General features: G+C 40.0%; 1 protein-coding gene across 1 annotated transcript in view; it reads left to right on the top strand.

Annotated features, from left to right (window-relative positions):
- The first annotated feature begins 1,065 nt into the window (after positions 1–1,065).
- cacna2d4a (calcium channel, voltage-dependent, alpha 2/delta subunit 4a) overlaps positions 1,066–25,993 on the top strand; it is a 72,344-nt gene continuing 47,416 nt past the window's right edge. The window contains exons 1-27 of the mRNA XM_062383189.1: positions 1,066–1,584; positions 3,297–3,493; positions 6,510–6,591; positions 8,589–8,705; positions 8,816–8,875; positions 9,044–9,206; positions 9,309–9,440; positions 9,835–9,895; positions 10,829–10,979; positions 11,787–11,861; positions 13,329–13,418; positions 13,581–13,694; positions 13,805–13,883; positions 14,861–14,994; positions 16,471–16,548; positions 16,695–16,775; positions 16,868–16,942; positions 17,083–17,169; positions 17,310–17,381; positions 17,598–17,659; positions 17,941–18,008; positions 18,100–18,145; positions 18,280–18,377; positions 18,487–18,580; positions 18,799–18,891; positions 19,402–19,529; positions 21,486–21,554. Of these exons, the coding sequence (XP_062239173.1) occupies positions 3,318–3,493; positions 6,510–6,591; positions 8,589–8,705; positions 8,816–8,875; positions 9,044–9,206; positions 9,309–9,440; positions 9,835–9,895; positions 10,829–10,979; positions 11,787–11,861; positions 13,329–13,418; positions 13,581–13,694; positions 13,805–13,883; positions 14,861–14,994; positions 16,471–16,548; positions 16,695–16,775; positions 16,868–16,942; positions 17,083–17,169; positions 17,310–17,381; positions 17,598–17,659; positions 17,941–18,008; positions 18,100–18,145; positions 18,280–18,377; positions 18,487–18,580; positions 18,799–18,891; positions 19,402–19,529; positions 21,486–21,554 (2,485 nt within the window). The 5' untranslated portion in view covers positions 1,066–1,584; positions 3,297–3,317. The remainder of the gene's footprint in view (positions 1,585–3,296; positions 3,494–6,509; positions 6,592–8,588; positions 8,706–8,815; positions 8,876–9,043; positions 9,207–9,308; positions 9,441–9,834; positions 9,896–10,828; positions 10,980–11,786; positions 11,862–13,328; positions 13,419–13,580; positions 13,695–13,804; positions 13,884–14,860; positions 14,995–16,470; positions 16,549–16,694; positions 16,776–16,867; positions 16,943–17,082; positions 17,170–17,309; positions 17,382–17,597; positions 17,660–17,940; positions 18,009–18,099; positions 18,146–18,279; positions 18,378–18,486; positions 18,581–18,798; positions 18,892–19,401; positions 19,530–21,485; positions 21,555–25,993) is intronic.

Raw genomic sequence — 25,993 nt, 5'->3', positions numbered from 1 at the left:
TGTCCTCGCGTGTCAGATTGTTTTACTGCATTTTCATTTTCATAACAGCATGAGCAGATGTTTTACTCTGTGTGTGTGTGTGTGTGTGTGTATGTGTGTGTGTGTGCATGTCTGACTGACTATTTGACCTGGATATTAATGGTCCCAGCAGCAGAATCCCATCAGAGCTGTCGACGCATATAAACGCCATGTTGTCACTCATATATTGTGTACGATCAAAATGCAATTTGGGCTGTGAATTGTGCACTTTTAACTAAAAAAAAAAAAAAAAGATTACTAATTTTTTGTCATTAATTCAAACAAATCATACAAAGCTGTAAAAATGAGTTAAAGTGTGTTATCATAAGTGAAATTAAAAAATGGTGGAATTTTTTAAATAAAGATAGTTGTGTACGTGTGTGTGTTTGTGTTTGTGTTTGTGTCTGTGTGCATTCTGAGTGTGAGGCACTAAGTGTCCACCAGGTGTCTCAGTGTGTTTATATAATGTAATGGTGACAGTAAAGGGAGTCTTCCTCCACATATCACGATTCATATCCCACCAGGACTCTCTTCTCTTTCCCCCTCTTTTGCTCTGTATTTCTTTTCGTCCACCCTCCCTTTTACCATTTGCTTCCATTTGAACCATTTTCCCAATCCCCCCCCCCCCAACATTTTTTCCTCACCACTCTTCTCTCTTTCCATCTCCCCCATGCTCACCCAAGACCGATTGCTTCTAGTGACACCTGGTCCTCCATCCCTGTCTCAGTGAGAACAGATAGGAGTAGCAGGTGAGGGATGAGAGAGATTAAAAGGACAACAAAAATATGGAGAGAAACACATCACACAGCACACAGAAAGAAAGGCAGCATTGGAGAGACAGTAGGTCAAAGAGCGTTAGAGACCAATAAAGAGAGAGAAAAAGAGAGACAGAGAGAGAGAGAGAGAGAAAGAAGAGAGATGATGTGTATAAGAGAGAGAGTGCAAGGGGTGGAGGGAGAAAAGGAGTGAGTGAGGAGGGGTTTAATCCTGCCTGGATTATGGTATAAACTGGAGCCAGAGAGCAGGAAGAGATATGCTGGAGAGAGAGGAAGTCCCACAATCCCTCCATCCATCCATCAATCACTCCCTCCATTCTCCCGGTGCAGCAGGATTTTGTTTCTGGATCTATGAGACGAGGATGTGAGGTCAGGGGAACGGGACGGCAGAAATATCGGAAACTGCAGCAGGATTTCTTTTGACTGTGTGTGTTTTGTCCAGCCTTGGGATTCACCACAACAGGGACTGAACCCACGTGAAGACACAAGTTCACCGGGACATCCCAAGTCTTCTTTGCACCCTGTAGATGAGAGTGAGGGAGCGTGGAGGAGAGAGTTGGACGATGGGAGGAGTGGAAATAGGATTAAGAGGCGTAGAGGGGGAGCTGTAGGAATATGGCGAGACTCCGCTCTGACTCCCGGTGCACAGAAGTGACCTTTGACATCGAAGGCAACCCAGACTCTTTTGTTCTGCTCAGCTGACATCCACTTGTCACTCAGACACTTCTCTTTGTGAGGTTTCTCTCAATGCCTCAAAGGAGCGCGTTCAAAGCCTTGACATCATGCCACAGTGAGTAATCTTCTGTGCCATTGTCTCTGCCGCAATTTGGAGAAGTATTTAATCTTCCTGCGACCCACTTTTTATCCGCTCCAGCCTGCGTTTCTGTTAAATTAGCATCCCGCATCTCCGGACACACGTGGGACTGTGTCCGTCTTTTGACTTGAGACTTTTAGAGAAGCAGCTCTTAAGTCTCTCCACCTAAAATCGGCAGCTTCTCGGGATCATTTATTCATTCCTGGAAGTCAGGTTGAGTTCTAAATCTGTGACTGCTTTCAGGATGAGATGCTTTATCTGTTGCCGGATGTTGCACATGAGCTTTCTGGATCCTCCGCTCTTCCTAAGCAGGGTTTGGACTGTCACAGATGCTCTCCATGCTGCTCAGTGACAAACTCAGTCCCTGGACAGCTTCCAGATTTGAACTATACATGAATGTCTCGCAAGTGGACCTTTACTTTTTAACAATTACTTTACAGGCAAGTTTACAAAAAAGTATACTATATATATATATATATATATATATATATCCTTGTTGCCTTAATGAGTCTGGTCCTGTTTTTTCTAGTACTTAATTGCATTGTGATATTGTTTATTGCCGCCATGATCAATCATGGCCGGGCATTAAAACAATATCAATATTTATCACACTATAATTCCAATCAATAGCAATGTCCTGCAGGTTAAATACATATCAACATAAAGCTCATGCACATTGAGGAGGTAAAAGACATTCTTCATCTACGTCAGATGTATAGAATGTTTTGCTGTTCATCAAGTGTTTGTGATTTAAATTTCAAACTAGTGACATTTATCGTGATACAAACCACAGAGAATTTTCAACCAACGCTGTAGATCCCCTCAACTTTATTCAGCTTCATAGCAACTTTGAACTTTTAGATACTTTACATTTCCTGCTTTCATCGGCATCTTTAGCAGCTACTTCAGGCAGGGGTGTCCAAATAAAACAGAAAAAAACTTGCTAAGGTTATAGTATAACAAAATATGCAATTCTTTAATGAAAGAGTCAAACAATTCAAATAGAAAAATGAGCTTTTGATTGAAAATTCAGAAAGTATCTTATTCATTAAACCTGTTTCAAAGTGTCTCAAAGTCTAAGTCGAATTTATTGTCAGTCCGGCCGTATCTACAAGACACAGACGAATTGCAATGCTGTTTCTCTCAGATCCCCGTCGAAAACATATAAGTAGAAAGAACATTTAAGTTCACAAAACAGAACTTAAAAGTATGAAACTCATTAAGTACTCAAAACATATTACACAGTACAACATAGTATGCAGTCATTGTGCACGTGGTGGAAAGGATGAGAGTATTGCAAACCGGATTAGTGCAAAAATGGATTGAGAGTGAAAAGTAGTTTATGGGAAGTAAAGTAAAGTAAATTCACAGGGATGTAATTAGCAGATAGAAGCAGTTGTAGTATCATAGAAGCATTTACAATAATGTTATAAGGTATCTGAGATATATTCTGCTCAAATTAAATATAAATCACAGTAAATTTATATAGAAAGCTACTCTATTTATCCTCAGTATTTGTTGATTGTTGTAGATATATTCCCTGACCCTTAACAGACCTTCCCTCCATGTGTCACCATCTTGTTCATCGCACCTTTCAAACTCCTCTCTCTGCGTTTGCACTGTGACCCGAGCACTCAGAATCTCACTGTGCATTGTTCTAATTCCACTCCTCTCTCCTTTGGAGCCAGCGAGCAACAATCACTGGACTGATGCAAATTGCAGCAGCTGCGGGGATGAACCGCTGGGGTCCGGGAAGAGCCGGGAATGCCACTAAATCGGACGGCAGTGGGCCGCGCGGAGGGAAGCTGATGATGCTGGTGTGGATTATCCTCTTCAGCTCGCTGTGCCTGATGGTCGACGGGCAGATGAAGATCCCACCAGAAACGTGAGTATACCGTGGCATCAGAAAAAAACCCTGACACCGACTTTTAACCCTGAGGGACTGAACCGCTTCAGTCAGCTTAAGGTCAGAGGTCGGCGTGAAGCTACACAGACACAGACAGTACTGAAGAAGCATTAGGTTGTATTAATATATTGTATTGTATTAATTAATTCCAAAGATCAGATTTTTTACTAAAGTTAAATCACTAAAATCTCCCTTTTATTAACGCCTGCACTCTCACCCCTATATTATTTTGAATAGGTGAAATAAATGAGCATATATAAAAGCCAAAAGTACCATGATTGCATTCTCTCTAACAACGGGACGCAATTAATCTGTAAACACGAGTGTGATGACCACATGGTTCTTTATTAAGATATTACATCAGCTGCTTTACCGGCTCATTTCCGCGTGGACGCCCTGGAAAGCCCACACGCAGCGTTCCCCCATCCGAGGAGCCACGCATCAGATGGATGAGTCAATAGTGTTCCTTCTGCTTTGGCTCCACACAGATACACATGGGCCATATGGGCACCTGCAGGGTCTAGGTAGCTGCCAGAGAATCATATAGCTTATCCACAGCCACAGCCAAATAGGTTGAAGTTGATGTATACATTTGGAAAGTATAATAGTAAATCCACAGATTTTGACAAATAAAGAAATTGTTTGTTTCTTTGATTTACTTAAATCCAACATTTTTTCTATATAAGACTCATTTTTATTATGCTCTGGCATAGCTGGACATTACGTTTTTTATAAGGCCTGCATATTTTTTAATGATGGTGATGTTGGTTGGTTGCTTGGTCAACTATTTTGGTCCAGACTGAAATATCTGTTATGTGGATGTTCATGACTCCAGGATGATGTTAAGGGTTTTCATGGAAATATCTCTGAATCTGTCAGATAGGAACTTGGTACAAATGTTCCTCTGTTCCCCCTCGAATACATTGGTGTGCACGTCAGCATTGCAACGTTGCCATGTGGTTCTCCAGTGGACACGACACAGCCACTAACATGGCTTTAAAGCTGAATTAAAATCAAGGTTTGTTGCTTTTACACATAAAGTGCAAATATGGCGTCTACAGTAGGAACCTGCTAATGAAGCCTGATGGGCTGTTTTTTCACACAAAGCATTATTTTCTTTTTCTTGTGAGATAAGTGGTCGGGTTTATCTCCGCTGAACTTTTCTTTTGGGAACAGAATCGTTGTGTTTGTTCTCCGGAAACCAGACGAAGCTCTTTTCCCCGAGGCAGTTTTCAAACCTCCTGCTGACGAGATACACCAACAGATCGATGCTGCGCTGTCAGTCCATAATAGCCTATTAACTGTGTCTGTGTGTGTGTGTGTGTGTGTGTGTGTGTGTGTGTGTGTGTGTGTGTGTAAACATGAATGGGGGGGGGGGAGACACTGAGAGGGTCGGAGAAACACAAAATGTGTGTTATAGGTGTGTGTCCGTGGTCAGACACCAACAGATTTATCAGCCCATATCCTATAACTGATGCACTTTAATGGTTTTTGTTCTTACCCAGCTCAAAGGGTGTGTGCTGTCAGTGTAGGCCGGAGTGACTGAGGGCAGATTAAAGCTCCCGGCACAGCAGGGTTCAGAAGGCCAATGCAGGTCACTGAGCCCAAAGTCCTCTGCTCTGCCCGTGAAAGATCTGGCAGCCGGCTCCCTCTGGAAGTTAGCGAGGCTATGACTGGAACATCTTAGGCCAAGAAGGTCAAATCTTAAGCCTCTGAGGCAACATTGCTCTGCTGCACCGAGTAAAACGCAGAACTGACAGTGAGACGTCAACAGCGAGGACTCAATCTGAGAAATAACTTGTGTTAAACAAGATGTGACACTAATCCGGATGTTTAAGATTTTGTCAATTTTATATAGATGATTGAATTTATAAAGACTTTCCAGAAACGAAGCCCAAACAATCCTGATACCAACCATCTTGCTGATGCAGGCGCTCGACCAATCTCGAGTCAGTCTCAGCTGTCAATCATGACATGACACACCTTTTTTATAACATAAAAAAACTCATCAAAAACAAATTTACCAAACATATTAAGACTCGAACATACGTCAGTGCCATAAGATAAGAACAACCTTAAAGGGTTCGGATTGATAGCTGATAACTGATTGGTCAAAGTCCCGGATGTCACCTGCAGGTAAATCAATTTGCCTACACACACCAGTAACAAATAGTCTGCATCTGTGGTAAAATGATAACTAATGTCTCACACAACTTTGACTTTGATACATTTTCACGTGAGCTCATCAAACCACCGGCCATCTAGCAGAACTGACGCCGCCTGCTCACGAGCAGCAAGCTGTCTGACTCCCCATAGGTTGAGCCATCTGTCACATCCTGTCTACTCTCTGAACTCCATTACCTTACCTTTGGCTGCATTCACACGGAGGCTTTGTAGAATTACTACATGTTATTGAACACCAGATAACCCTTTGACCTGGCCCGCCCATCAGCTTTCACTGTCACCTTCCCGGTAATCTGTTTTAATCTGTTATAGGCAGGGTAACCTCTTAACATGATTGGCTTTACACTGTCATGGTCACCGTCAATACTCATGGTTTTATTAGCCCTTCTTTCTATTATTAAGACGGGTTGGACAGAAGGGGAGATCTTTGAGCATTGTGTTGCAGCAGCTGCAATGTAGTAAGTTACAATATGATTTGCTCCACAGCTGTGACTTTCAATTGAGGTGTATTTATCCTGTTTATTGGGATGCATATCACCAGCTCATATATTATACTGCACAGTAAATTTCTTAATGTGGCAAGGTGACACCGCTGTCCTCCCTGTACATATTTGATGTGCCAAAATGTCATTTTAATCGCGCCTCTTTCCAATAAAACAACATTTATAAAAGGATATGAGTTAAAGCAGCAAAGGGATCTTGACATCCCGTCTTTACACACCAACAGTATTGAATGTCAGCTAGAAATATTTTTTGTTGCTGTTAATAAGTGTTAACAGATTTGTGTACCTGTCACTGCATGTGTGTCCAGGGTGCAGCAGTGGGCCGTGTCCTTTAGCAAGGAGATTGCCGCTCTGTCCGCCAGGTACTCTGGAGCCAAGCTGCTACAGAAGGTAGGAGACCACACACATCCGCACTTTAACAAAGACACTTTAACAGACGCATAATACACACATGCTTTTTTTTTTTACATATAAGTCAGATGTATTCTTGCATGGGCACTTATAGCAAGTTTAGATGCATCACATTGTGTTTCAGTCATTTTCTATTTTAGACGAATCACTGATGTTGTAGCTGTAACGATACTTGTGGTCGGGAGTACGACACAGACATGGAGAGATATTTGAGAAACAAACTTCAACGCAGAAAGACAAACGTGCTTCACATGTCCTCATCGCACCAGACTGAGACGGGTGGGGTCTGATTCCATCCCTCCTCCCCCTCCCCTCTGCCGCAGCAGCCAATAAGAGCATGGCTGAATGGCATACATTTGCTGTCCAACATCTGCACATAGCCCAGAGACCATTGTGATGACACACTTCATTTATATACATTTTGCATGATTCATTGTGCGATATGTTTTTTTTTTTATCATACAAGTTCACTTACACGTACATGTAAAAGGTCATGAAACGCACTTTTCAGTAGTTTGCATTCGGGTTTGTTTCTTTTGTGTTTCTAGCCGTAGAGACTCAAGGGGGTTATGTTTGTGTGTGTGTGTCTTTGAGTAATTAGGATGTGCGGTCTTTCTCTGCATGCCACCCTGTAGAATCCCTAGCAGGCCTGTTCGCCATCTGCCACAAACACACACACACACACACATACAAACTGTGTTTGCAGCATGACCATCTCGATCTACAGCTTACCTTTGTTTTTATTTTACCACACAATTTCCTAATGTAGAGCACAAAATATCCAAATACCCAAAACTAGCTGACATTTAACCTGTGTAAAATTGCAGATAAAGTTTAATCTGAATGGTAAAACCAAAGGGGAAGTAAAAGTAATTGTAACACTGGCAGTAAAAGTGATGGTACAGTCCCTTAGGTTACTACATTACAATCATGTGTCACAGTAATCAAAGCAGATGCTATAGTGACAGTATCTGATAACATAGTGTTGTTTAGACATATTCCTCCTTGTTCCAGACATTGTCTTTTTATTTAACCAGCAGTGGTTAAAAAGCATATATACACTGCATTTGTTTAATTCTGTGAACGAAAAACCATTAAATCAACCGGCTCAGTCTAATCAATGGATTTCTCATTATCTGTGGGATGTTTGTCGGACGGTGTTGGAGAGTGGATCCTCAAAATGCTGCAGCTTTGCTTTGGCTTCAAACAGGAGATCATGTGTATTTGCTGTTGGCTCTTTATTATCCTCTCTCTCTTCGTTGTTTTTACATTTATTTGTCTCTCTAATCTTTTTGATTTACTCTGGCTTTCTCTCTCCTGTAAAGGAAATTAAAAAGCATCATCAGGCGAAGCAACAATAGAATGTATCTTTGTTCACTTATTTTCTCAAATGGCTTTCATTTTTTGACCAAAAACTTTGTACCTGAGCTGTGAACGGGTTTTACTCCATCTGCTTGGGATTCTGCAAACTGAAAAATTTTCATTAACAAGTCTCTGTCTTTGACATTTTGATAACAGAGTGTTGAGTTAATTTAATTTTGGACAGGGCGGTTGTAATTGGTGCAAAGACAAAACCATGCTATTCTCTTTTTAATGCCTCAATTTAATTTTTATGAAAACCAAGTCATGTATTAAACCTTCTTGAATCAATATATAACAGTCTCTTAAATGTGCGGAGGTGCAGCGTGTAGATGTTTATCTCGTGGTATCACTCTGTCATGATGCAGATTAGAGAGGGGCTCTGGAGTCAGGGCTTGACCCCCATCTGTTATACAATCCTTGTGTGTGTGTGTGTGTGTGTGTGTGTGTGTGTATCTCTTGCATTAGTGCGCCTCTGTTATTCTCCATTCTATATTGAGCTGAATATTGTGTGCAAATTCTAAGTGTGAAATGTGTAAAAGAAAAAACACTCCTATAAAGAATATATTCAAAGTATTTAGAGAATGTTATGCATAAAAGCTCTGTCTGTTTTGAAGAAATACAAGGACATCGAGGGGATGGTGAAGATTGAGGAGGTAGACGGAGAGGAGCTGGTGAAAAAGTTTGCAGAGGAGATGGAGGAGATGCTCGGGAGGAAGATGAAGTCAGTGAAGGTAAAAACACAAAACAAGCAAATAGCCAATCATCACAGAGGGAATCAGAGCAGCAGGTTGAGTCCGTGTAAAGATGGTTTTGTCACCTAACCGGTTGTATTTCCTCACAGAGGTTAGCAGAAGCAGCAGAGGATGCAGATTTATACCACGAGTACAATGAAACACTGGAGGTATGTGACAGTGTCTATGGTATCCACCTCATTTCACCTGTGTTGAATATACATGACTTATATTCTTTCATAAAGTAGATTTGCAGAGAAAAAGTACCCTGTTTAAACATCCCTTCAGTATTTCATCATATAATTAATACAAAGCCATCCTCTGTTTTGTGTTTGTAGTTTGATTATTATAACTCCATGCTGATCAACTCGTACGATCAGGCTGGGAACTCGGTGCCGCTGGGGGGAGAATTCCCTCTGGAGGCAAATGAACACTTCAACACACTGCCAGTGAACACACAACTGAGCAACATACAAGTCCCCACTAACGTCTACAACCGAGGTATCACACACACACACAGACACACTCTCCCTTGTACACACCATGTGATGCATCCTTTTGCCATCAGAATATCTATCTCATTCTTTCTGTCACTGTTTCTAGATCCAGACATTCTCAACGGAGCCTACATGTCCGAGGCCCTGAACGACGTGTTCATCGATAACTTCCAGAAGGACCCGACTCTCACGTGGCAGTACTTTGGCAGCGCTACAGGCTTCTTCAGGCTGTACCCAGGTACAGATACGCTCGGGACGTCATGCACGCGTCCAAACAGATCTCAGTGTCGGAGGAGCTGCACAAGCCAAACAGAATACTTACACAGCAACTGACAACGCAGGAGACTGTCGCTCAAACGTGATGACTCAGTCTCAGCTACAGTCAGGCTGCTGATGAGCTCTCTTTCGTGTGTGTGTGTCTGTATGTGGAGTAATTAGCGGAGGATTTGTGACACAGCCTCTTTTACTCATCTGCAACCTCATCATCACATTCTCCTCTGACAGCCTGTCACCATCCATCCTTGTTTCTCCAGTCATCCATCCCACCAGATACCCATGCAGCAGTTTGCCATCTAACCACCAGCTTCTGTTCCCTCTCTCTCTCTCTCTCTCTCTCTCTCTCTCTCTCTCAGGGATCAAGTGGACTTCAGATGAACATGGTGTGGTCACGTTTGATAGCAGAAACAGAAATTGGTAAGTTCAGATTGAGGCCTGCCTGAGGTCTGCGTCCTGATCCGAGTCCTACACACAGTAGTCTGCAAGTTGAAGATAGTGTTTCAAAGGAGGCCATCATCATGAGTGTTCTGTGTTGGTGGGTTATAGAAGAACCATAATCTCTCAGCTCAACCTGAGACCCTTACACTCCAGTCAACAATCATCAGGTGCCATTACACAATGATTCTTTATAAAGGCTGAACATCACTTGTTTCAGAGTCTGACATGTTCTAATCTGCAACTATTTGTCCAGCTGAACATGATGAATCAACAACAGAGGAAGTTTATAGATTGTATATAAAGATAGAGGACATGACCAGTCGACTTCGTGAATTCCCGTCTGGTTCTCAGACAGAACACGCTGTACGAGACGAGGTAGAGCTGGAAAATTCACCAATCCCAGCTGCTGTAGGGGAAATCTCATTGATGCTAATGAGCTTGGGAAATCAAGGGACGGTATTAAAGAGATGAAGGGAACAGTGGAGGGAGAGAGAGAGGAATGGATGAACTAATAAAAGGATCAGGCTTGAACTCTGTCTGCTCTGTCTGTCTTCTAGACTCCTGGCAAATAACCTGCAGACCCTGTTAATGACACGGTTATTAGTTTGAGCTACATTCTGATTTGCACTGCTGACAAATCTATTTATCTCTCGATCAATATATCAATATTCCTATCTATCTATCTTTCTATCTATCTATCTGTCAGTCTGTTTCTCAAAATGTCCTTCTATGTATTTCTTTCTCTCTCTCTCTGAATATATATATATACAGTATATGCCTTTTTCTCTAAATATTTCTCTCTTTGTTTCTTTCTTTGTATTTCTCTACATGTATTGCTCTCAATTGCGCTCTGTATTTCTCTGTTAATATTTCTCTCTATGAATTTCTCCATATTTCTATATCTATCTCTAGGTATATCCAAGCGGCCACGTCTCCCAAAGATGTGGTGATCGTGGTGGATGTCAGCGGGAGCATGAAGGGACTCAGACTGACCATCGCCAAACACACCATCAATACAATCCTGGACACACTGGGAGAAAATGACTTTGTTAACATCATTGCTGTAAGTGCACACACTCTTAAACAGACACAGAGACCCAACATACACACTATAGACTCCTAACGAGTTTGACATAGAGATTCAAACCCCCCCAATGAACAGTCATGCAAACAAGCAGGTACAGTAAAGCCATTCAGGTAGACAGATGTATTTATCTATTTTTTGGGAGTCACATCAAAGTTTCCAAACTCATCTTGTCTTTTGGTTTTCTCAGGATTTGGCTACGTGTAGCACTACAACGACAAAGTGGTGTAATAAGCATGGTTTATCCCCGTATTACTGAGTGTGTAATCATACGCCCGCAGCAAATCCGCTGCCCTTAAGCTGTTTGGACACAGAATTTAAAGCTACACTCGTCACAGTGGAGTCACCCGGCAACAAAATGAAAATCTGTGTTTTACAATGAGATATCCTCAGTGACCCCCCTTTTTATTGTTGAGAATAACATCTAGTAATTCGGCTTTAAATTGACTTGACATGAACTTTTAATGAGTAACAGTAAGAGTAAAGTAAATAAGATATAAAGAAAGAAACAGATATAAAGCAAGTAGCACCACTACAGCACACTTTATCTACAAAGTAGTAGTATATGTTTAAAGCTTTCTTTTTTATATTCACTCTCCATGTTTGCAGAAACAGTGATTGGTGAAACTGAATAAGTGTAAAATAGATTGATATGAAGCTGATGAAACTGAACTCTTCCTCATCAGCTGTTATGAAAGTTGATTGTGCTCATAATTGATTTTATAATTGATCATGCTGATTATTGACTGCATTGATTTACACAGTATATTTGGTTTCTCTCTCCAGTACAGTGATTATGTGCGTTACGTGGAGCCCTGCTTCAAGGGCACACTGGTACAAGCTGATCTGGATAACCGGGAGGTAACACAGTCACGCACACACACACACACACACACACACACACACACACACACACACACACACATACACACTCACACAACTAATTAAATCGCTTGACCTCTGCTAACCTATTAATCACGAGCTGTTATCTCGCTAATACTCTAAAGTCATCAGCTGTCATCAGATTACAGCTAAAACAATACAGTAAATGTGTGTTTTCACAGTTACAAAATATTAATTACAGGATTAAACCACTTCATGTTTCCCGTGAACACTACGGATATTTTTTCCAGATTCTTCCCTCATTTGTCTTGATCCTACATTTGTCTTCTCTTTTTCCCCACTGTCATCTTCTTTCTTCTTTTCCTTCGCATCGTTTTAAATATCCACCTTTCGAGTCTCATTGCTTCATTGATGCTGTTATCATTTATTTTTTCCTCCTCCTCTGTCGTTTTTCCATTTTGTTGTTCCGAGAACCCGCTCTGTTTTCTCAGTCCTCTCCTCTATGTGTGAGTGAATTATGTGTTGGATGTATGCCCTACTTTCACTCCCCCCCCTCACATGATGGCAGATCAGGTAAGGTTGCGGGCTGCTGACAATTTTAAGTAGGACACATGACCTGTCAGCAAGGGATTTGATTGGCTGAAGGCCTTGAGAGGCCGGCTGTAGCAGAATGGGCTTACAGATGTTGGCTGACATACTTATGCATCAACTCATGTAGCGAACACATGAACAACCATTAACAGGAAGAATAGTTTATTTCCCCCCCCTTATTCTCAATAACAACTGTATTTATCTTATCTACTCCCACTGGAGGTAGGAATAATGTAGCCTTCATGAAACAAAAACTAAAAGAGATTAATTCGTAAATGCAGTTTTGTTAATATTAGGTTTGCATTACAGTTTGGCAGAAAATAAGACCTACTCTGAGTTCCTATATTCCCCTTTTTCTTTTGGCAGAAATATGCCTATTTTAGAATATTATCTTATGTTTATGTCATTTAAATATTATTATATAAAGTGTCAAACTAAAAAAAAAATGCAGAATAGATATTTAGTTTTTGTTTATTTGTATTTCAATTCTAAGCATTTTTTCCACATTACACAGTTTACACAGTTTCCTATTTAAAGTGTCTTTAAAACTATCATATGTTCTCAATTATTTAAGGGGATATCAAATTATGTTAGGAGTCCAGTGATGTCCATCTGTGGTTTATACAGCAGTGCAGCCATTTATCACAGTGTGTGTCTGTGTGTCAATATATGCTCACATTGATTACATCCTGGTGGACATAGAGACTTTGCTGTAATTTGTCGGAGTTCCAGGAAGCGGGAGATGATCCTTCCTTTACTCCCTTTCCCTCACTTCCTCATCATTTTTGTCTCTCTCTGTCTCTTTACCTCTCTCTGACCAATTCACCTGCATTTATTAAAAGAGATTTGATCCAGGGTTTGGTGACAATGTTTTATTGTTGTTTCTCTCTCCAGCATTTCAAGATTTTGGTTGAAGAGCTTCATGTGAAAGGAGAGGGCAAAGTGAAATATGCAATGAAGGAATCTTTCAAGATTCTCAATGAGGTACAGTATGTCCCCACTTTGCAACAACCATAGAGACTGTTATAAAACAATATGCAAAATCACAGGCGAGGAGGAAAGAGAGTATACAACACTCAGGTCTGCTGATGTCTTCAGTCCAATGTCTCAGGGTTGAATACCTTGCGTGTGTCCTTGTGTCATAAGGCTGCTGCACTGGGCCAGGGCAGCCTGTGTAACCAGGCCATCATGCTGATTACAGATGGAGCCATGGAGGACTTCCAAGAGGTTTTTAAAGAGTTCAACTGGCCAGAGCGAAGGGTACGGCGCACGCTCTCACACGCATGCATGAATAAAAGCAGGCACCAGCGAGATGTACTGTGAACACAGTAACACATCGTACTATATAATCTATTTGATTGTCTCTCCAGGTTCGAGTTTTCACCTACTTAATTGGACGTGAGATGACATTTGCTGATAATGTCAAATGGATCGCCTGCAATAACAAAGGTACAGAGAGCTTTTTCCTTTTTGTTTTTCTACTACAGATGAAACTTTTATAAACATAGAGAAGCTAAGTCACGTCAGCAGGAAGAGAAATACACGTGAAATCTGCTGCAAAAATCACATGCGTGCCTAAGTCTGATATTAAAAAAAGTGGTCCCCTCTAATGTTTACCTCAGATAAAAGGTCTCTTTGCTCCGCCAGCTGATGTAAGTAGGTATCAGGTGCTGCCCTCTTGTGAATTACATGGGGTCATGCAGCAGCAGCTCAGGCCCGAATATAATCACTTTATCCCGCTCTGAGCACATCAAAACCCTCAACTAAATACCTGATTATCAGCACAGATACTCTGTAAACACATTCCCGGCCAAAAAATATAATATCTGTGTGTGTGTAATGGGTAACAGGTGCACTCCCTTCTGTTGTGCACACTGGCAGTGGCCTCTGCCAACAACAAAATGTCATAAGCAGACAAACATGCTTAGTGTTGCACTCTTCCAAAACCTCTCTATATGCAGTATCAGTTGTATAAGAGAGTCTTTATAATAATTATGATAACAGCAATTATAATAACAGCTCTACTTCTCTTGAGGTGGTCGTACAAAGGGGAAAAGGGTATCCAATATTCTCGTATTGAATTTCTGGCAGTGTTTCAGTCGCCTGTTGTCACTGAGCAGCTTCACTGCAGGTATCCCATTGACGTCACTGTCTTCCACTTGTAGAAATGCCATGAATCTAAGACTAAACCAGGCTTGAAAGAACAACAAAAGCACAGTAGTCGCATTAACGGGACATTAAAAAGGTGTATTTATTGTATTTTTTCCATTAAAAAAACAGCTTACTTCCTTTTGGGACCACAATATTTTCTGATGCCTGATAAATAAACCTATTGCTCCTGAAATAATCCTGGAGGCAGAAAGATATAAAACAATGTGCTGAATATCCTGGGTTTTCCATCAGTCTGGTGTGTTTGTGTCCTGCAGGTTACTACACCCACGTCTCCACGCTGGCTGACGTGCAGGAAAACGTTATGGAGTACCTCCATGTTCTCAGCCGGCCGATGGTCATCAACCACGATCATGACATCATATGGACCGAGGCCTACATGGACACTGTGGTGAGTCTGTAGTATCTAGACTTGTATACATCAGTAACTACAGTCCAAAAAATTCTGAGACCAATTCCCAGCAGAGACAGTCCTTTTGTCTAATATACCTGGAGACAGGGTGCTGCACACCAGTGCTGGAGGAAGTACTCAAACATTTTACTGAAGCAAAGTATAAATACATACACAAAATGTCCTCAGGTAAGAATAAAAGTACCAAATGAACTTTTCTATTTGAGCACTTAAGTGCTTGCTTTCTTAAATGAACTTCACCCCTATTTGAACATGTAACACAATGGAATGTAAAAATGTAAAGGTGTACAACGTAGAGATATTTGCTGATACACTGTATGTAGAAAATTCAAAACACAGCAAAGTAAATGTTCTTTGTTACATCCCACTGATATACCTAAATAAAGTAATCCAAAACAAAGAAAGTATTTAGCAGTCCTTGAACAATGTAATCAGTTACTATGTACTATGTACTATTACACATCTATGAACCTGTGCTACTCCACCATGTGCTCTTCATCTTCATCTTCCTCTTCAGCACGTGTGTTGTGTCTTTTCACCATCATTTCATGCCTCTTGTTGTCTTTCCTCCATCTCCACCTTCAGTCCCCAATCACAGACAAGGTAATGGCACCCAGAGCTTCATAACTAGACGTTTTATCTAATGCTAGCTACATAAAACAGTTTGTTGTACCTGTCATGTCGTCCTAAGCCTCGTAGTGGTGGTTTTTATTAGTTTCTGTCTTTTCAGCATTAGCATCAAATGCTAAAGTTAGCCTAGCTGATCCTTTAGTAAGCTAGCCTAATTTACCTAGATTTCCACCTAACACCTGCTAATGTGCTAGTTTATCACTGGTACATATCTTAGAATTTTATTTCAGAGTTAAGAATTATCACATTATCTTCACTACTTTAATTTTTTGTTAACTCATTCAACTGGAGTAAATATTTATTTTTCAGCTAATGATGCTTAGCCTCTCTTTTCTTTTATTATAAAATGTTAGCTTGAGAATTGACCTTTCTAAAATGCTAGCTTGATGTAACTTCCACGTTGATTTAGTTTATTTGTGTGAACCTAATGAAAAGTTTTGATTAGCCTTGTGTTTACAGCTAACAGTTGCTAGTGGTTTCAAGTTGTTCCTGGTTAATCCTGCTACCACCATTAGCTTTGAATGCTAACGTTATCTTAGCTTATCCTCTAGTAATCTAGGCTAGTTTATCCCCAACATGTTGTACTTAGCTTTAAAGTTCTCCTCACCACCTTATTTGGCCAATTTAGTACAGTTTTTAATTTATTAGCAAATAGTTGTAAAAGGGTAGATTGATGCAGTGTTTACGTTGTTGGTCGCTCTTTGGTTCACACAAAGTTACCAAGCGGAAGATCCTTACATCTTCATTTCACCTTCATTTCTTCTTTGATGCATCATATTTCGTCTGCTGGCTTCATTTAAACTTGTGTGTTTTTGTGTTTCCAAGCTGTTCGATACTCAGGCCCAAAGCCTGCTGCTGATGACCTCGGTGGCCATGCCTGTGTTCAGCAAGAAGAAAGAGACTGTAAGTTATCACCTTAAACACTCAGCCAACTTGACTTCGAATCAATGTGTCCATACTCCATACAAGAGTCGGGGTTTCCTACGTGTAAGAAAGAGCTCATCCTCACAAGAGAATCAGAATATGAACCTGCTGTATGTGTCCTCTAGTTGTCTCACGGGATTCTGCTGGGAGTGGTGGGAACTGACGTGGCCCTAAGAGAACTGATGAAATTAGCTCCTAGATACAAGGTAAACCATCCACTGTGTCCTAGCACAACGGAACAACACACACTGTGCTGATTCTATTGTGTATGTGATTATTATTTATCTCTCTCTTTCAGTTGGGTGTCCATGGTTATGCCTACCTCCTCACTAACAATGGCTACATCCTGTCTCACCCTGACCTACGACCTTTGGTATAGACAAATTTTGGGTTATATAATGAATTATTGCACTGACAAACTGTTGTGTCTATGCTCTATTAAATTGATTGACCAGGCGTGTTTAAAAAATATTTGCTTTGCTGATCGTGCATCTGCATATGTGTGTGTGACAGTATAAGGAGGGGAAGAAGCTAAAGCTGAAACCCAACTACAACAGTGTTGATCTGTCGGAGGTGGAGTGGGAGGACACTGAGGAGAAAGTGAGAAACACACACTCACACAGACGTTTATATAAATTTTCAAATATATTTATTTTTTACTGTATTTCCGGTTGATGTTGATTTATAGTTCAACGTTATTTAATTCTGAAACCGCTGTGTGTGTGATATACGTGTTTTAGCTGAGGACAGCCATGGTGAAAGGAGAAACTGGAACGTTATCTTTAGACGTGAGAACGTCAGTGGATAAAGGAGTGAGTACTGTTTATGAGGAGAGCAAGATTTTCCCCTCTTTCCTCCTCTGGGATTTTGATGTTCATTCTCTTTTGCTCTCCAACTTTTTGTTTCCTTATTTTACTCATGTTTTATTTATGTTATTAGTCCTTTTGCTAAAGAACTTTACAAGCTATCTATTTCCACTGCTTTATTGTCCTTTTTATAAACACTGTTTCTCTCTTTGTCGCATTCAGACGAGAGTGATGTTCCTGAAGAATGATTACTTTCACACCGTCCTCAATGAGACGCCATTTAGGTTCGTCGGATTACTTTTAGCAGGATCACTGTGTTATGATTTCTATTATGTAATTATTATTATCACCATATCCAACAACCATGAAATAATAAATAGCAAAACATATTATTCTTTTTAAGCAATACTTTCTGAAGCCTATTTCTAGCCTGCTCAGAGAAATAAGAAATTCTTATTCTTGAAATTATTTATGAGGTCTACAGTGCTTACTATGATTTATTTTGCCTGTAACATTAAGGTTGTTGTCACATTATATCTTTTTTTGTCTTGTCTGCGTTTTATAGTCTGGGTATAGTGTTAACTCAGGGATATGGACAGTATATCTTCATCGGAAACGTCTCTGTTGAGGAAGGTAAATCTTCTTCTAAGTTTATCTTTATTTGTGTATGTGAACCTTTCTTACTCGTCTGAACTCTTGTTGTGGTTTTTTTGTTTCCCTTCAGGTCTTCATGACTTACTGGCTCCAGATCTGACCATAGCCAGTGAGTGGTGAGTGGAAATCGTGAAACATGAATATTTTGGGTTTCACACTTTATAATTTATAATATGTATGGTAGGAGATTTTCATGAAAGTGTATTTCTGCTGTACATTTTTGTTCACATACTTTTGTGTGTATTTGTAGGACCTACTGTGAGACTGACATCGACCCAGCCCACCGCAAGCTGAATCAGCTGCAGGCTGTGACACGATACCTCACTGGCAAAGAACCTGAATTGGAGTGTAAGTAGTAGACACTTCACCCCATTATCTTTCTATCCCTATTCCTCTGTAATACATTAACATATTTAATAGATTTATGTTCGTCCTCCTCTCTGGTATCTTTTTACAGGTGATGAGTCATTGTTGCAACAAACTCTGTTTGATGCTGTGGTCACGGCTCCTATGGAAGCTTACTGGACCGCTCTTATGCTTAATACATCTGGGTGAATATAACACACACAAACACGCGCACACTTACAACTTGGATCTCTTACATTATTAAAAGTTATATTTAGTAATATTTACCTTATATAACCTCAATCTTCTCCACCTCGATCTTTTAATTTGTCTTTCTCTCTCTCACTATCACTCTCTCGCTCTCTCTCTCTCTCTCTCTCTCTCTCTCTCTCTCTCTCTCTCCATCTCTCCTTCCCTCTATCAGTATTGACGATGGAGTAGAAACAGCGTTCCTGGGGACCCGTTCAGGCTTGTTGAGATTCCAGCGGTACACTGGTATTGAGAAAAGGGTTGCTAAGTAAGTAAGAACAACACACACGTTTTGTTTATTAAAATGATTTACCATCCCATGATATCTGACACATTATCATGTGCACAGCCAAAACATTTATATTTGCTGTTAAACTGTGTATGTGACTGTCAGCAGTGACATATGTTTGAATTGCAGTAAAGTGTGAGCTCTCCCTCTGGTGGTCAATAAAAGAAATGCATTCATTACCACAGACAAGCAATGTTTTATGACATATAGTTTATTTTAAAATTTGTTTGTTATATTTCAGCTTTTCTTTCATTTGAAAGCATCACTGTTGATGACTTTTTTTTTATTTTCTTTATTATTGTATACCTTATTTTACGCCATAGTGTAGTATTTTTTATTCACTGTCTTTTTCTTTCCTCTGCTATTTCCAAATCTTCTTGTTTTCTTTCCAACTTATCCTCATTTCCTTTCTTCCTTCTGATGTTTTCTTATCATTTTGGGCAGGGAACAGTAGCTTTTTCTTCAAGGTTATTTTTGTCTCCCCCCCAGGACTTTCCTGACCTCCACAGACAAGGAGAATATGTTCACACTGGACCATTTCCCAGTATGGTACCGCAGAGCAGCCGAGTACCCAGCTGGACAGTTTCTATACTACATGCCCAGACAGGACACTAGAGGTATAGGAAATATCTTTAATGATGCAAACACGCACAATCATGGACACACAAAATACATGTTGTGCTCTTTTTTTATTTCAAATTTTTCAGTGGGAGGATAATTTTTTTTTTGTAGCCCCAGGCTACAACTACTTCTTCTGTTTACTTCATTGTGAATTGATGCAGTTTGTATACATGGTTTCTTTCACAGGTTTGGAAAAATCTTCAGCAGCTCCAGGCACCTGACAACTTTAACAACTACTGTCATCGCATTTCTCATCTCACTAACACCTAACTCCATTTTCGATATATCGCTATATATAGCTGAGAAATGCAGTCGTAAAAAAAGACGTGATCTGCTGATGTTCCTTTGTGTCATTAGCACATTAGGGCGTAATTTAGGTTCTATACCCAGTGCAGACGTTGAAGTACATTATTTCCAATGAGTATGATCTTTTAATTCTGCTCTAGCAAATCACAGAGTGCAGGGTGTGTGCATAAATCCATTTCCTCACTTACTTAAATTAAACCTAGTTTGCTGCAGTTTCATACATACACATGAGTTGGAGGCTTGTAAACTTAACTCAAACTCAAATAGAGTAGCTACTTTATTGTATGTACTGGATCTATACATGATTTAAACCCTGATACTACATATAGAAGATGAGGCTTCAGGGTCTATTTCTAAATCCTATATAAAGATGAGGATAAATGTTTCTTGATATTTTTACATGAATACAATAAGACATTATCACACCACCATTATTTATTATCATTAATGTCAAACATAAAATAGTCCACTATAAATATTTAGGGTGACAGTAAATCCAGTGTGTTGTGCTTAGATGTGTTCAGGGACTATGAGGTTGACTATAGCGCAACCTTAAGTGCTGAGGAGGAGAAGCACCAAGCGGAGGAGGGAGGGAGAGAACGGAGGAGGGATGAGGAGGAGGAGGGTATAGGAAACTTACTGATACTTGGCATGCCTCCTCTTTTTGAATAATCCTTGTTATGTTCTTCTTCACTCCTGATTTCAAAGCATGGGGAGTGCTGTGGTCACTGTTTTCCTTTTAGTCTCCTTTGTTTTTAAGAGTTGTCTTCACTGTTTCATTCCTCCTTCTCTCTCTATCTTTTGGTCACTGCATGTGCATGCAATTTAAAATATGAGAACCTCCTCTCCTCTCTTAGGGACTCAGTAAGGTTTTGAAACATTTGTACTACATTTGTACAATTCAAGATCGTGTTTCTTCATTTGTCGTGATTATTGTTTTCTTTGTGTGTATTTTACAGTATATTAATCCCATTACAGAGTTTATAAGTTCATGACTGTCGTGCAGGCATTGAAGGGATGTATAACAGATCATAGACTATGTTTATAAAGATGAGTGACACATCTCTACTGTGAACTATACTGCCAGCCACCAGGGGGCATTCATGATCCTCTGGCTTTACTTTTGAGGAGCTGTCAGTGTCATCCATCTTTATTTACAGTCTGTGCAACAATACTAGGCACATGGACACATAGACACACAGAGAATCCTTCTGTTATCGAGTGTAAGTCGATTAGCTGTTATGATCTGTATTACATAATGCTTATAATGGTAACCGGGATGGAATTTGTGGCTTGGTGAAAGATGGCATCTGCTGGCATGAAAGCTTTGAATAGATGCACAGACAGGGAATTCACAAGTTCATTAAATATTACCTGGCCTGTCCAAGTCTGTTACCGTTACTCTTATTTTCAAACACATTTTGGTGTAGCTGCCCCATTGCTGTCACTATCCCTGTGAGTGCTGTAGAAATAAAAATCTCTGGGAACATTTTCCTTTTTGCTTTGTATGTGTACATATGCTCATGCATGTGTCCAGGGATATTGTGTACTTGATGTACTTGATGTGCATGCATGCAACCATGCTTCTAAATGCATGTGTTGATTAATTGATGGATTCTAGCTAATTTTGTGTGTTGCTCTCCCAGCAGGGCCGATAGTGATCTCTACCACTGCAGTCACTGTGACCGTTGGCAAGAAAACTGCCATTGCTGGAGGTAGGATGAGGATTTCTGTTCAGATACACTCTCTCACTTTCTGTCTTTACACACACGCTTTGTTCCACTGTTACATCCTGTTGTGTCTGACCTTTGAACTTGCTGATTGGATTGTTGTTTTGGGTCATATCTCCATCCAATCACCTACCTGGGTTGTTGGTAACGCTTGACCACGCTGGTAGGTTATGCTTTGAGTTTGAGAGATTGTTTGAACAAGAATAGCTTGTTTACATTTGGTGGTTTTCAAGATTATAATGTTGTTGTCACTGGAGACCTGATATCAGCCAATAATATTGACTTGCTTATGCGTCGGTCAAGCTCTGATTGAAGATAACATAACATGTCCTACATGTGCTGTTTCCATTGTCCTCTAGTTCATAGTATATGGCTTTGTTTAACTGCTTCCTGTTGTGTGGGCTGTTGTGTAATGAGGTTGAATTATCAGCCAGAATGATCTAGTTCAGCCAGGCCCTGTGTTTTTGGGTATGTGTGTGCATCGTCTAGTGTATACACTTAGTTTCTCATATCATTGAAAGACAGACAGCATCATTTTTTTTAATTAAGTATATACTGCTGAATCATAAATGATGAGAGAGAGAGGGAGAGAGAGAGAGAAAGAGAGAGAGAGAGAGAGAGTGATCATCATCATCATCATCATCATTGATAATTAGGAGGATGAGTGTTGAGTAGTCTTGGCATATCCGGATTCTGCAGCACCAGAGTCAAAGATACCTGCTGAGATTAGGACAGGGAGGAAAAGTACAGACTACAGGAGAGAGCAGACACCAAGTTAATGACAGGCGCTAGTGTTATATAAATACACAAGGTTAGTGAGAGAGGAGAAGGTGAGAGAAGTGTTCAGTGCATCATGGCAGTTTTTTTAAGCAGCAAAGTCTATAGCTGTCATGACGCTGAGCCTTAAACTTTGAAATACAGTGAACATTTTGGGGGGGATTTTCTGTTTAGGGGCATTTTAGATCATGGACACTATTTTATTTATCGGTGTGTTTGTGTTCGGTTGTTTCATACTGAATTCTGTTTCCTTTATTATTTTGAAATGATGCTCCTTTTTTGGTCTCCAGCTTGATTTGTCCTGTTTTTGTCCGAAAAGTATCTCCTGCATTTGGGTCAACATGTTTATTACATCGTGAAAATAGCGGCATAACTAAGAGATTGCTCAGGGCTCATCTGGGCCAGCACTGACTGTAAACCTTATCAAAGTGGAACGTTTTAAAGTTTTGAAGCTATAACCGAAAATGTGGAGTGGGCGTCTGCCTCTCATACTCAGCCTGGTAGCTGAAGGCGCTGCCGTCCATTCTTCAAAACTCAAGTAGGTCTGCAGTTTGACAACAGGATAATATGGTACTTGGAGCTTGGTCATTATATGTTGCTCAGACCTTTTATTGTAGGTTGTTATTAAAATGTCCATTTTGTATACCGGAGAGTGAGGGTGTGATTAAATCCTCTGGAAAAAAGCATGTTATATGTGGAAATGGAAACAGGGAGAGAAAGGAGAAGTGAGAAATATTTACAAATAGATGTGTTTCTCTCTCTTAGCCTCACTGCCTCTCCTTCTTAATATTCCTCTCCCTCCCTTTTGCATCACTCTTTCTCTCTTCCTGTTTAGGAACATTAACATCACTGTAGGTTGAAAGTAAATTGTTTGTAATCCTAGAAAATACAAATGGCATGCAGATCTGAAATAAGTATTGTATATAAAAATACAAACTCAAGATTAAGTTTTAGATTTGTAATCAGTCAAGTAAAGATGGTTTATAGGCTTTATGGGCTTTGCATAATGGCCAATACCGAGTAATGATCTGATACAAGTGCATACAAAAGAATACCAACTTATATAACGTAATTTCACTGCTGCATGCTGCTAACCCTGTATGGAAGGGATGATTGCTTTTTTTGTGTTGCACTAGTGTTGTAATTTGCAACTAAGGAGCAACTGCTATTTCCAAGCGGGGAAGAATAAGTGATTTCTGGGAAAAGAAAATTGCATAGCATACTCTGCATTTACAGCAGTATCGGAAGTATTTCTGGATGCTGGTATTTGGACATTATATGATGATGATGATCAGTTAGAGGTTTATAGTCACATATCATCCAGCATTTTTTTTTCACTGCATCACTGCATGTCAAGTGGAACAACTTAGCTAGCAGCTGCCTCGCTTTAACAAAAACACTGCGGGAAAAGCTTTATCAATGTTTTATAGACTTGCTCTATCTGACTTTATTTTGCACACACACACACACACACACACATATGACTCACTGTGTCTCCCCTCTGACACTCTTCTTTGCCCTGTTAAACCCTCAAATACATCTCTCTCTTTTAGCCACTCTCTTCCTAAGCTGTCAAACTTATCTTCCTAACCCTGCTCATCCTTTTCTCTCTGTCTTTTTCTCCCCTTGTTACTCTCTTTTTCCTGTCACTTCCAGAGTTACATCTTGGACACATGGGGATCAAATATTCAATAACTCTGCCTCTTGGAGTGCTTTATCTACATGCACTGAGAGCGCTGCACTGTGCCCACCTACAGAGTTTGAAATTGGCATTGGCTTGTATAAGTGTGTATTAACAGCTACAAGCCTTGATCTAGTGTTATAACATGTTTAGATGTAAATAAAACCAGAAATTAAGGTTTAAATGTGGCACAAAAATGGTCGTTCCTATAGCAGACACTTATGTTCTGTCAATGCACATTAAATATGTTCTAGAATAAATCTGACATTCACTTTATGATAGATAAAAAGCTTGCATATTATGGAGCTGTTTTTCACTGAGCTGAAAAAGTTATTTCTGATGAAGCAGACATTGATGGCAATGGGCGGTTGAAAGAAATTTGGATTCCATTTCTGACCACTGAGTGTCAGTGTTTGTCTGAATAGAAGTTGGTCAGTTGTCCACCATTGAATGAGCGAGTTTTGTGTTAAGCTTTCATGCTGATTCTGTGGCAGATTCAATTTCTCCTTCTGTGATGAATGCCACGGATTTGGTGTTTCAGAGGCTGATCCAAAATCAATCAACGGTGACCACAAAAACACTGTGTTTATGCCGTTCTGAGGCTCAGCTATGGATTAGTATATCTCTGTGGCAGAAGTGACAGGCTGTATGCAAATAAACCCAATACGCTTCTTCTGAGAGAAACAGGGCTAAGTAGGTAAATAAAAGCGAGACAGACAGTTGGGGAAAAAACAAAGTACTGAGAGACATGGAGGGCATGTCAGGAGGAGGAGAGAAAGCAGGCGATGAGGATAAAAAAACATAGAAAAAAAAGAGGTAACATAGAGGGGAGGTGAAAAGTGGAAAATAGAAAAACAACATACCAGACAGAGGCAGGACAAAGAGGGCAGAGATTAGAGAAAAGAAGGTGAAAAGACAAAAAAAATGACGGGAGAAGATACGACAGAAAGATAAATTGAGACAAGATAAGTGAGAGGAGATGGGGAGGACAGCGACGATGACAAACAGAGGAAAGGTGAGAGGAAATGGAGAGCAGGGGAAAAAGAAAATATAATTGTGTACAAAGAAGCTGTTATCAACACTGATTTATGCTCTCAATTGAGGCTGCTTCTGTCTATCTGCTAACATCATAATTTCTGACACCAAAAATGTCAGTTGTATACTGCAAATCAATATTTTCCCTCCACTTTTGATGGGAAGGACCCGAAATGATGAAAACTAAGTTTTGGTACTGACAAATAACACGCTATTTTGTTGTTTGTAAATCTAATTATCATGTTATTTTATACATTAATAGCATTAACAATTTACTCTAAATTGTTAATGCTAGGTTGAATATTCCTAGGTTGAATATTCTTCATTTTTGAAAGAATTATAGTTTTTTGTTTAAATCTTACATTAGTGTGATATGTTTTTATTCAAATCAATGCATATTGACCAAGAAATGCGTCATCATCATCATCAGCATCATCATCCTATCATCGTCATAATAACACAACACACCACCGATCTCTGTGCAACGCAGTCTTTGAGGCCCTCAGTCAACATGGCTGCTGCGGTTTTTATGTAGCAAACTATAATTTATTATTCTTTACACAAACACACACACACAAGCTAGGAACAGGATTCAGCTAGCTAAGATACTTAGCTACCAACAACATGAGACCTGCAGACCAGGGGGTGAGAGGTAAATATTTCTACATGTATAGAAAGAGTTTAGACGTTACAGGAAGTTAACTGCCTTGTTTAATTTCCACTAAAGCATAATTATACAAGGTTTTCACAAATTTCTCGCGATGCCAAATGTTGATCAAACCTAACCCTGATTTATATTATTTATATCACTTGTTCCATCTCATCTTTTGTATTTGTGCAAACTTGATCAGTAATGGACTGGTTTGATCGTATATCAAACTTGAGCATCAAGCATAATATAAGTTATTTGAAGGACATAGAACTAGCTCTA

This window comes from Platichthys flesus, chromosome 23 (genome assembly GCF_949316205.1).
Source record: "Platichthys flesus chromosome 23, fPlaFle2.1, whole genome shotgun sequence".
Lineage (NCBI taxonomy): Eukaryota > Metazoa > Chordata > Actinopteri > Pleuronectiformes > Pleuronectidae > Platichthys > Platichthys flesus.
Note: the sequence above shows the minus strand (reverse complement) of the source record. Positions and strands in the feature narration are given on the sequence as shown.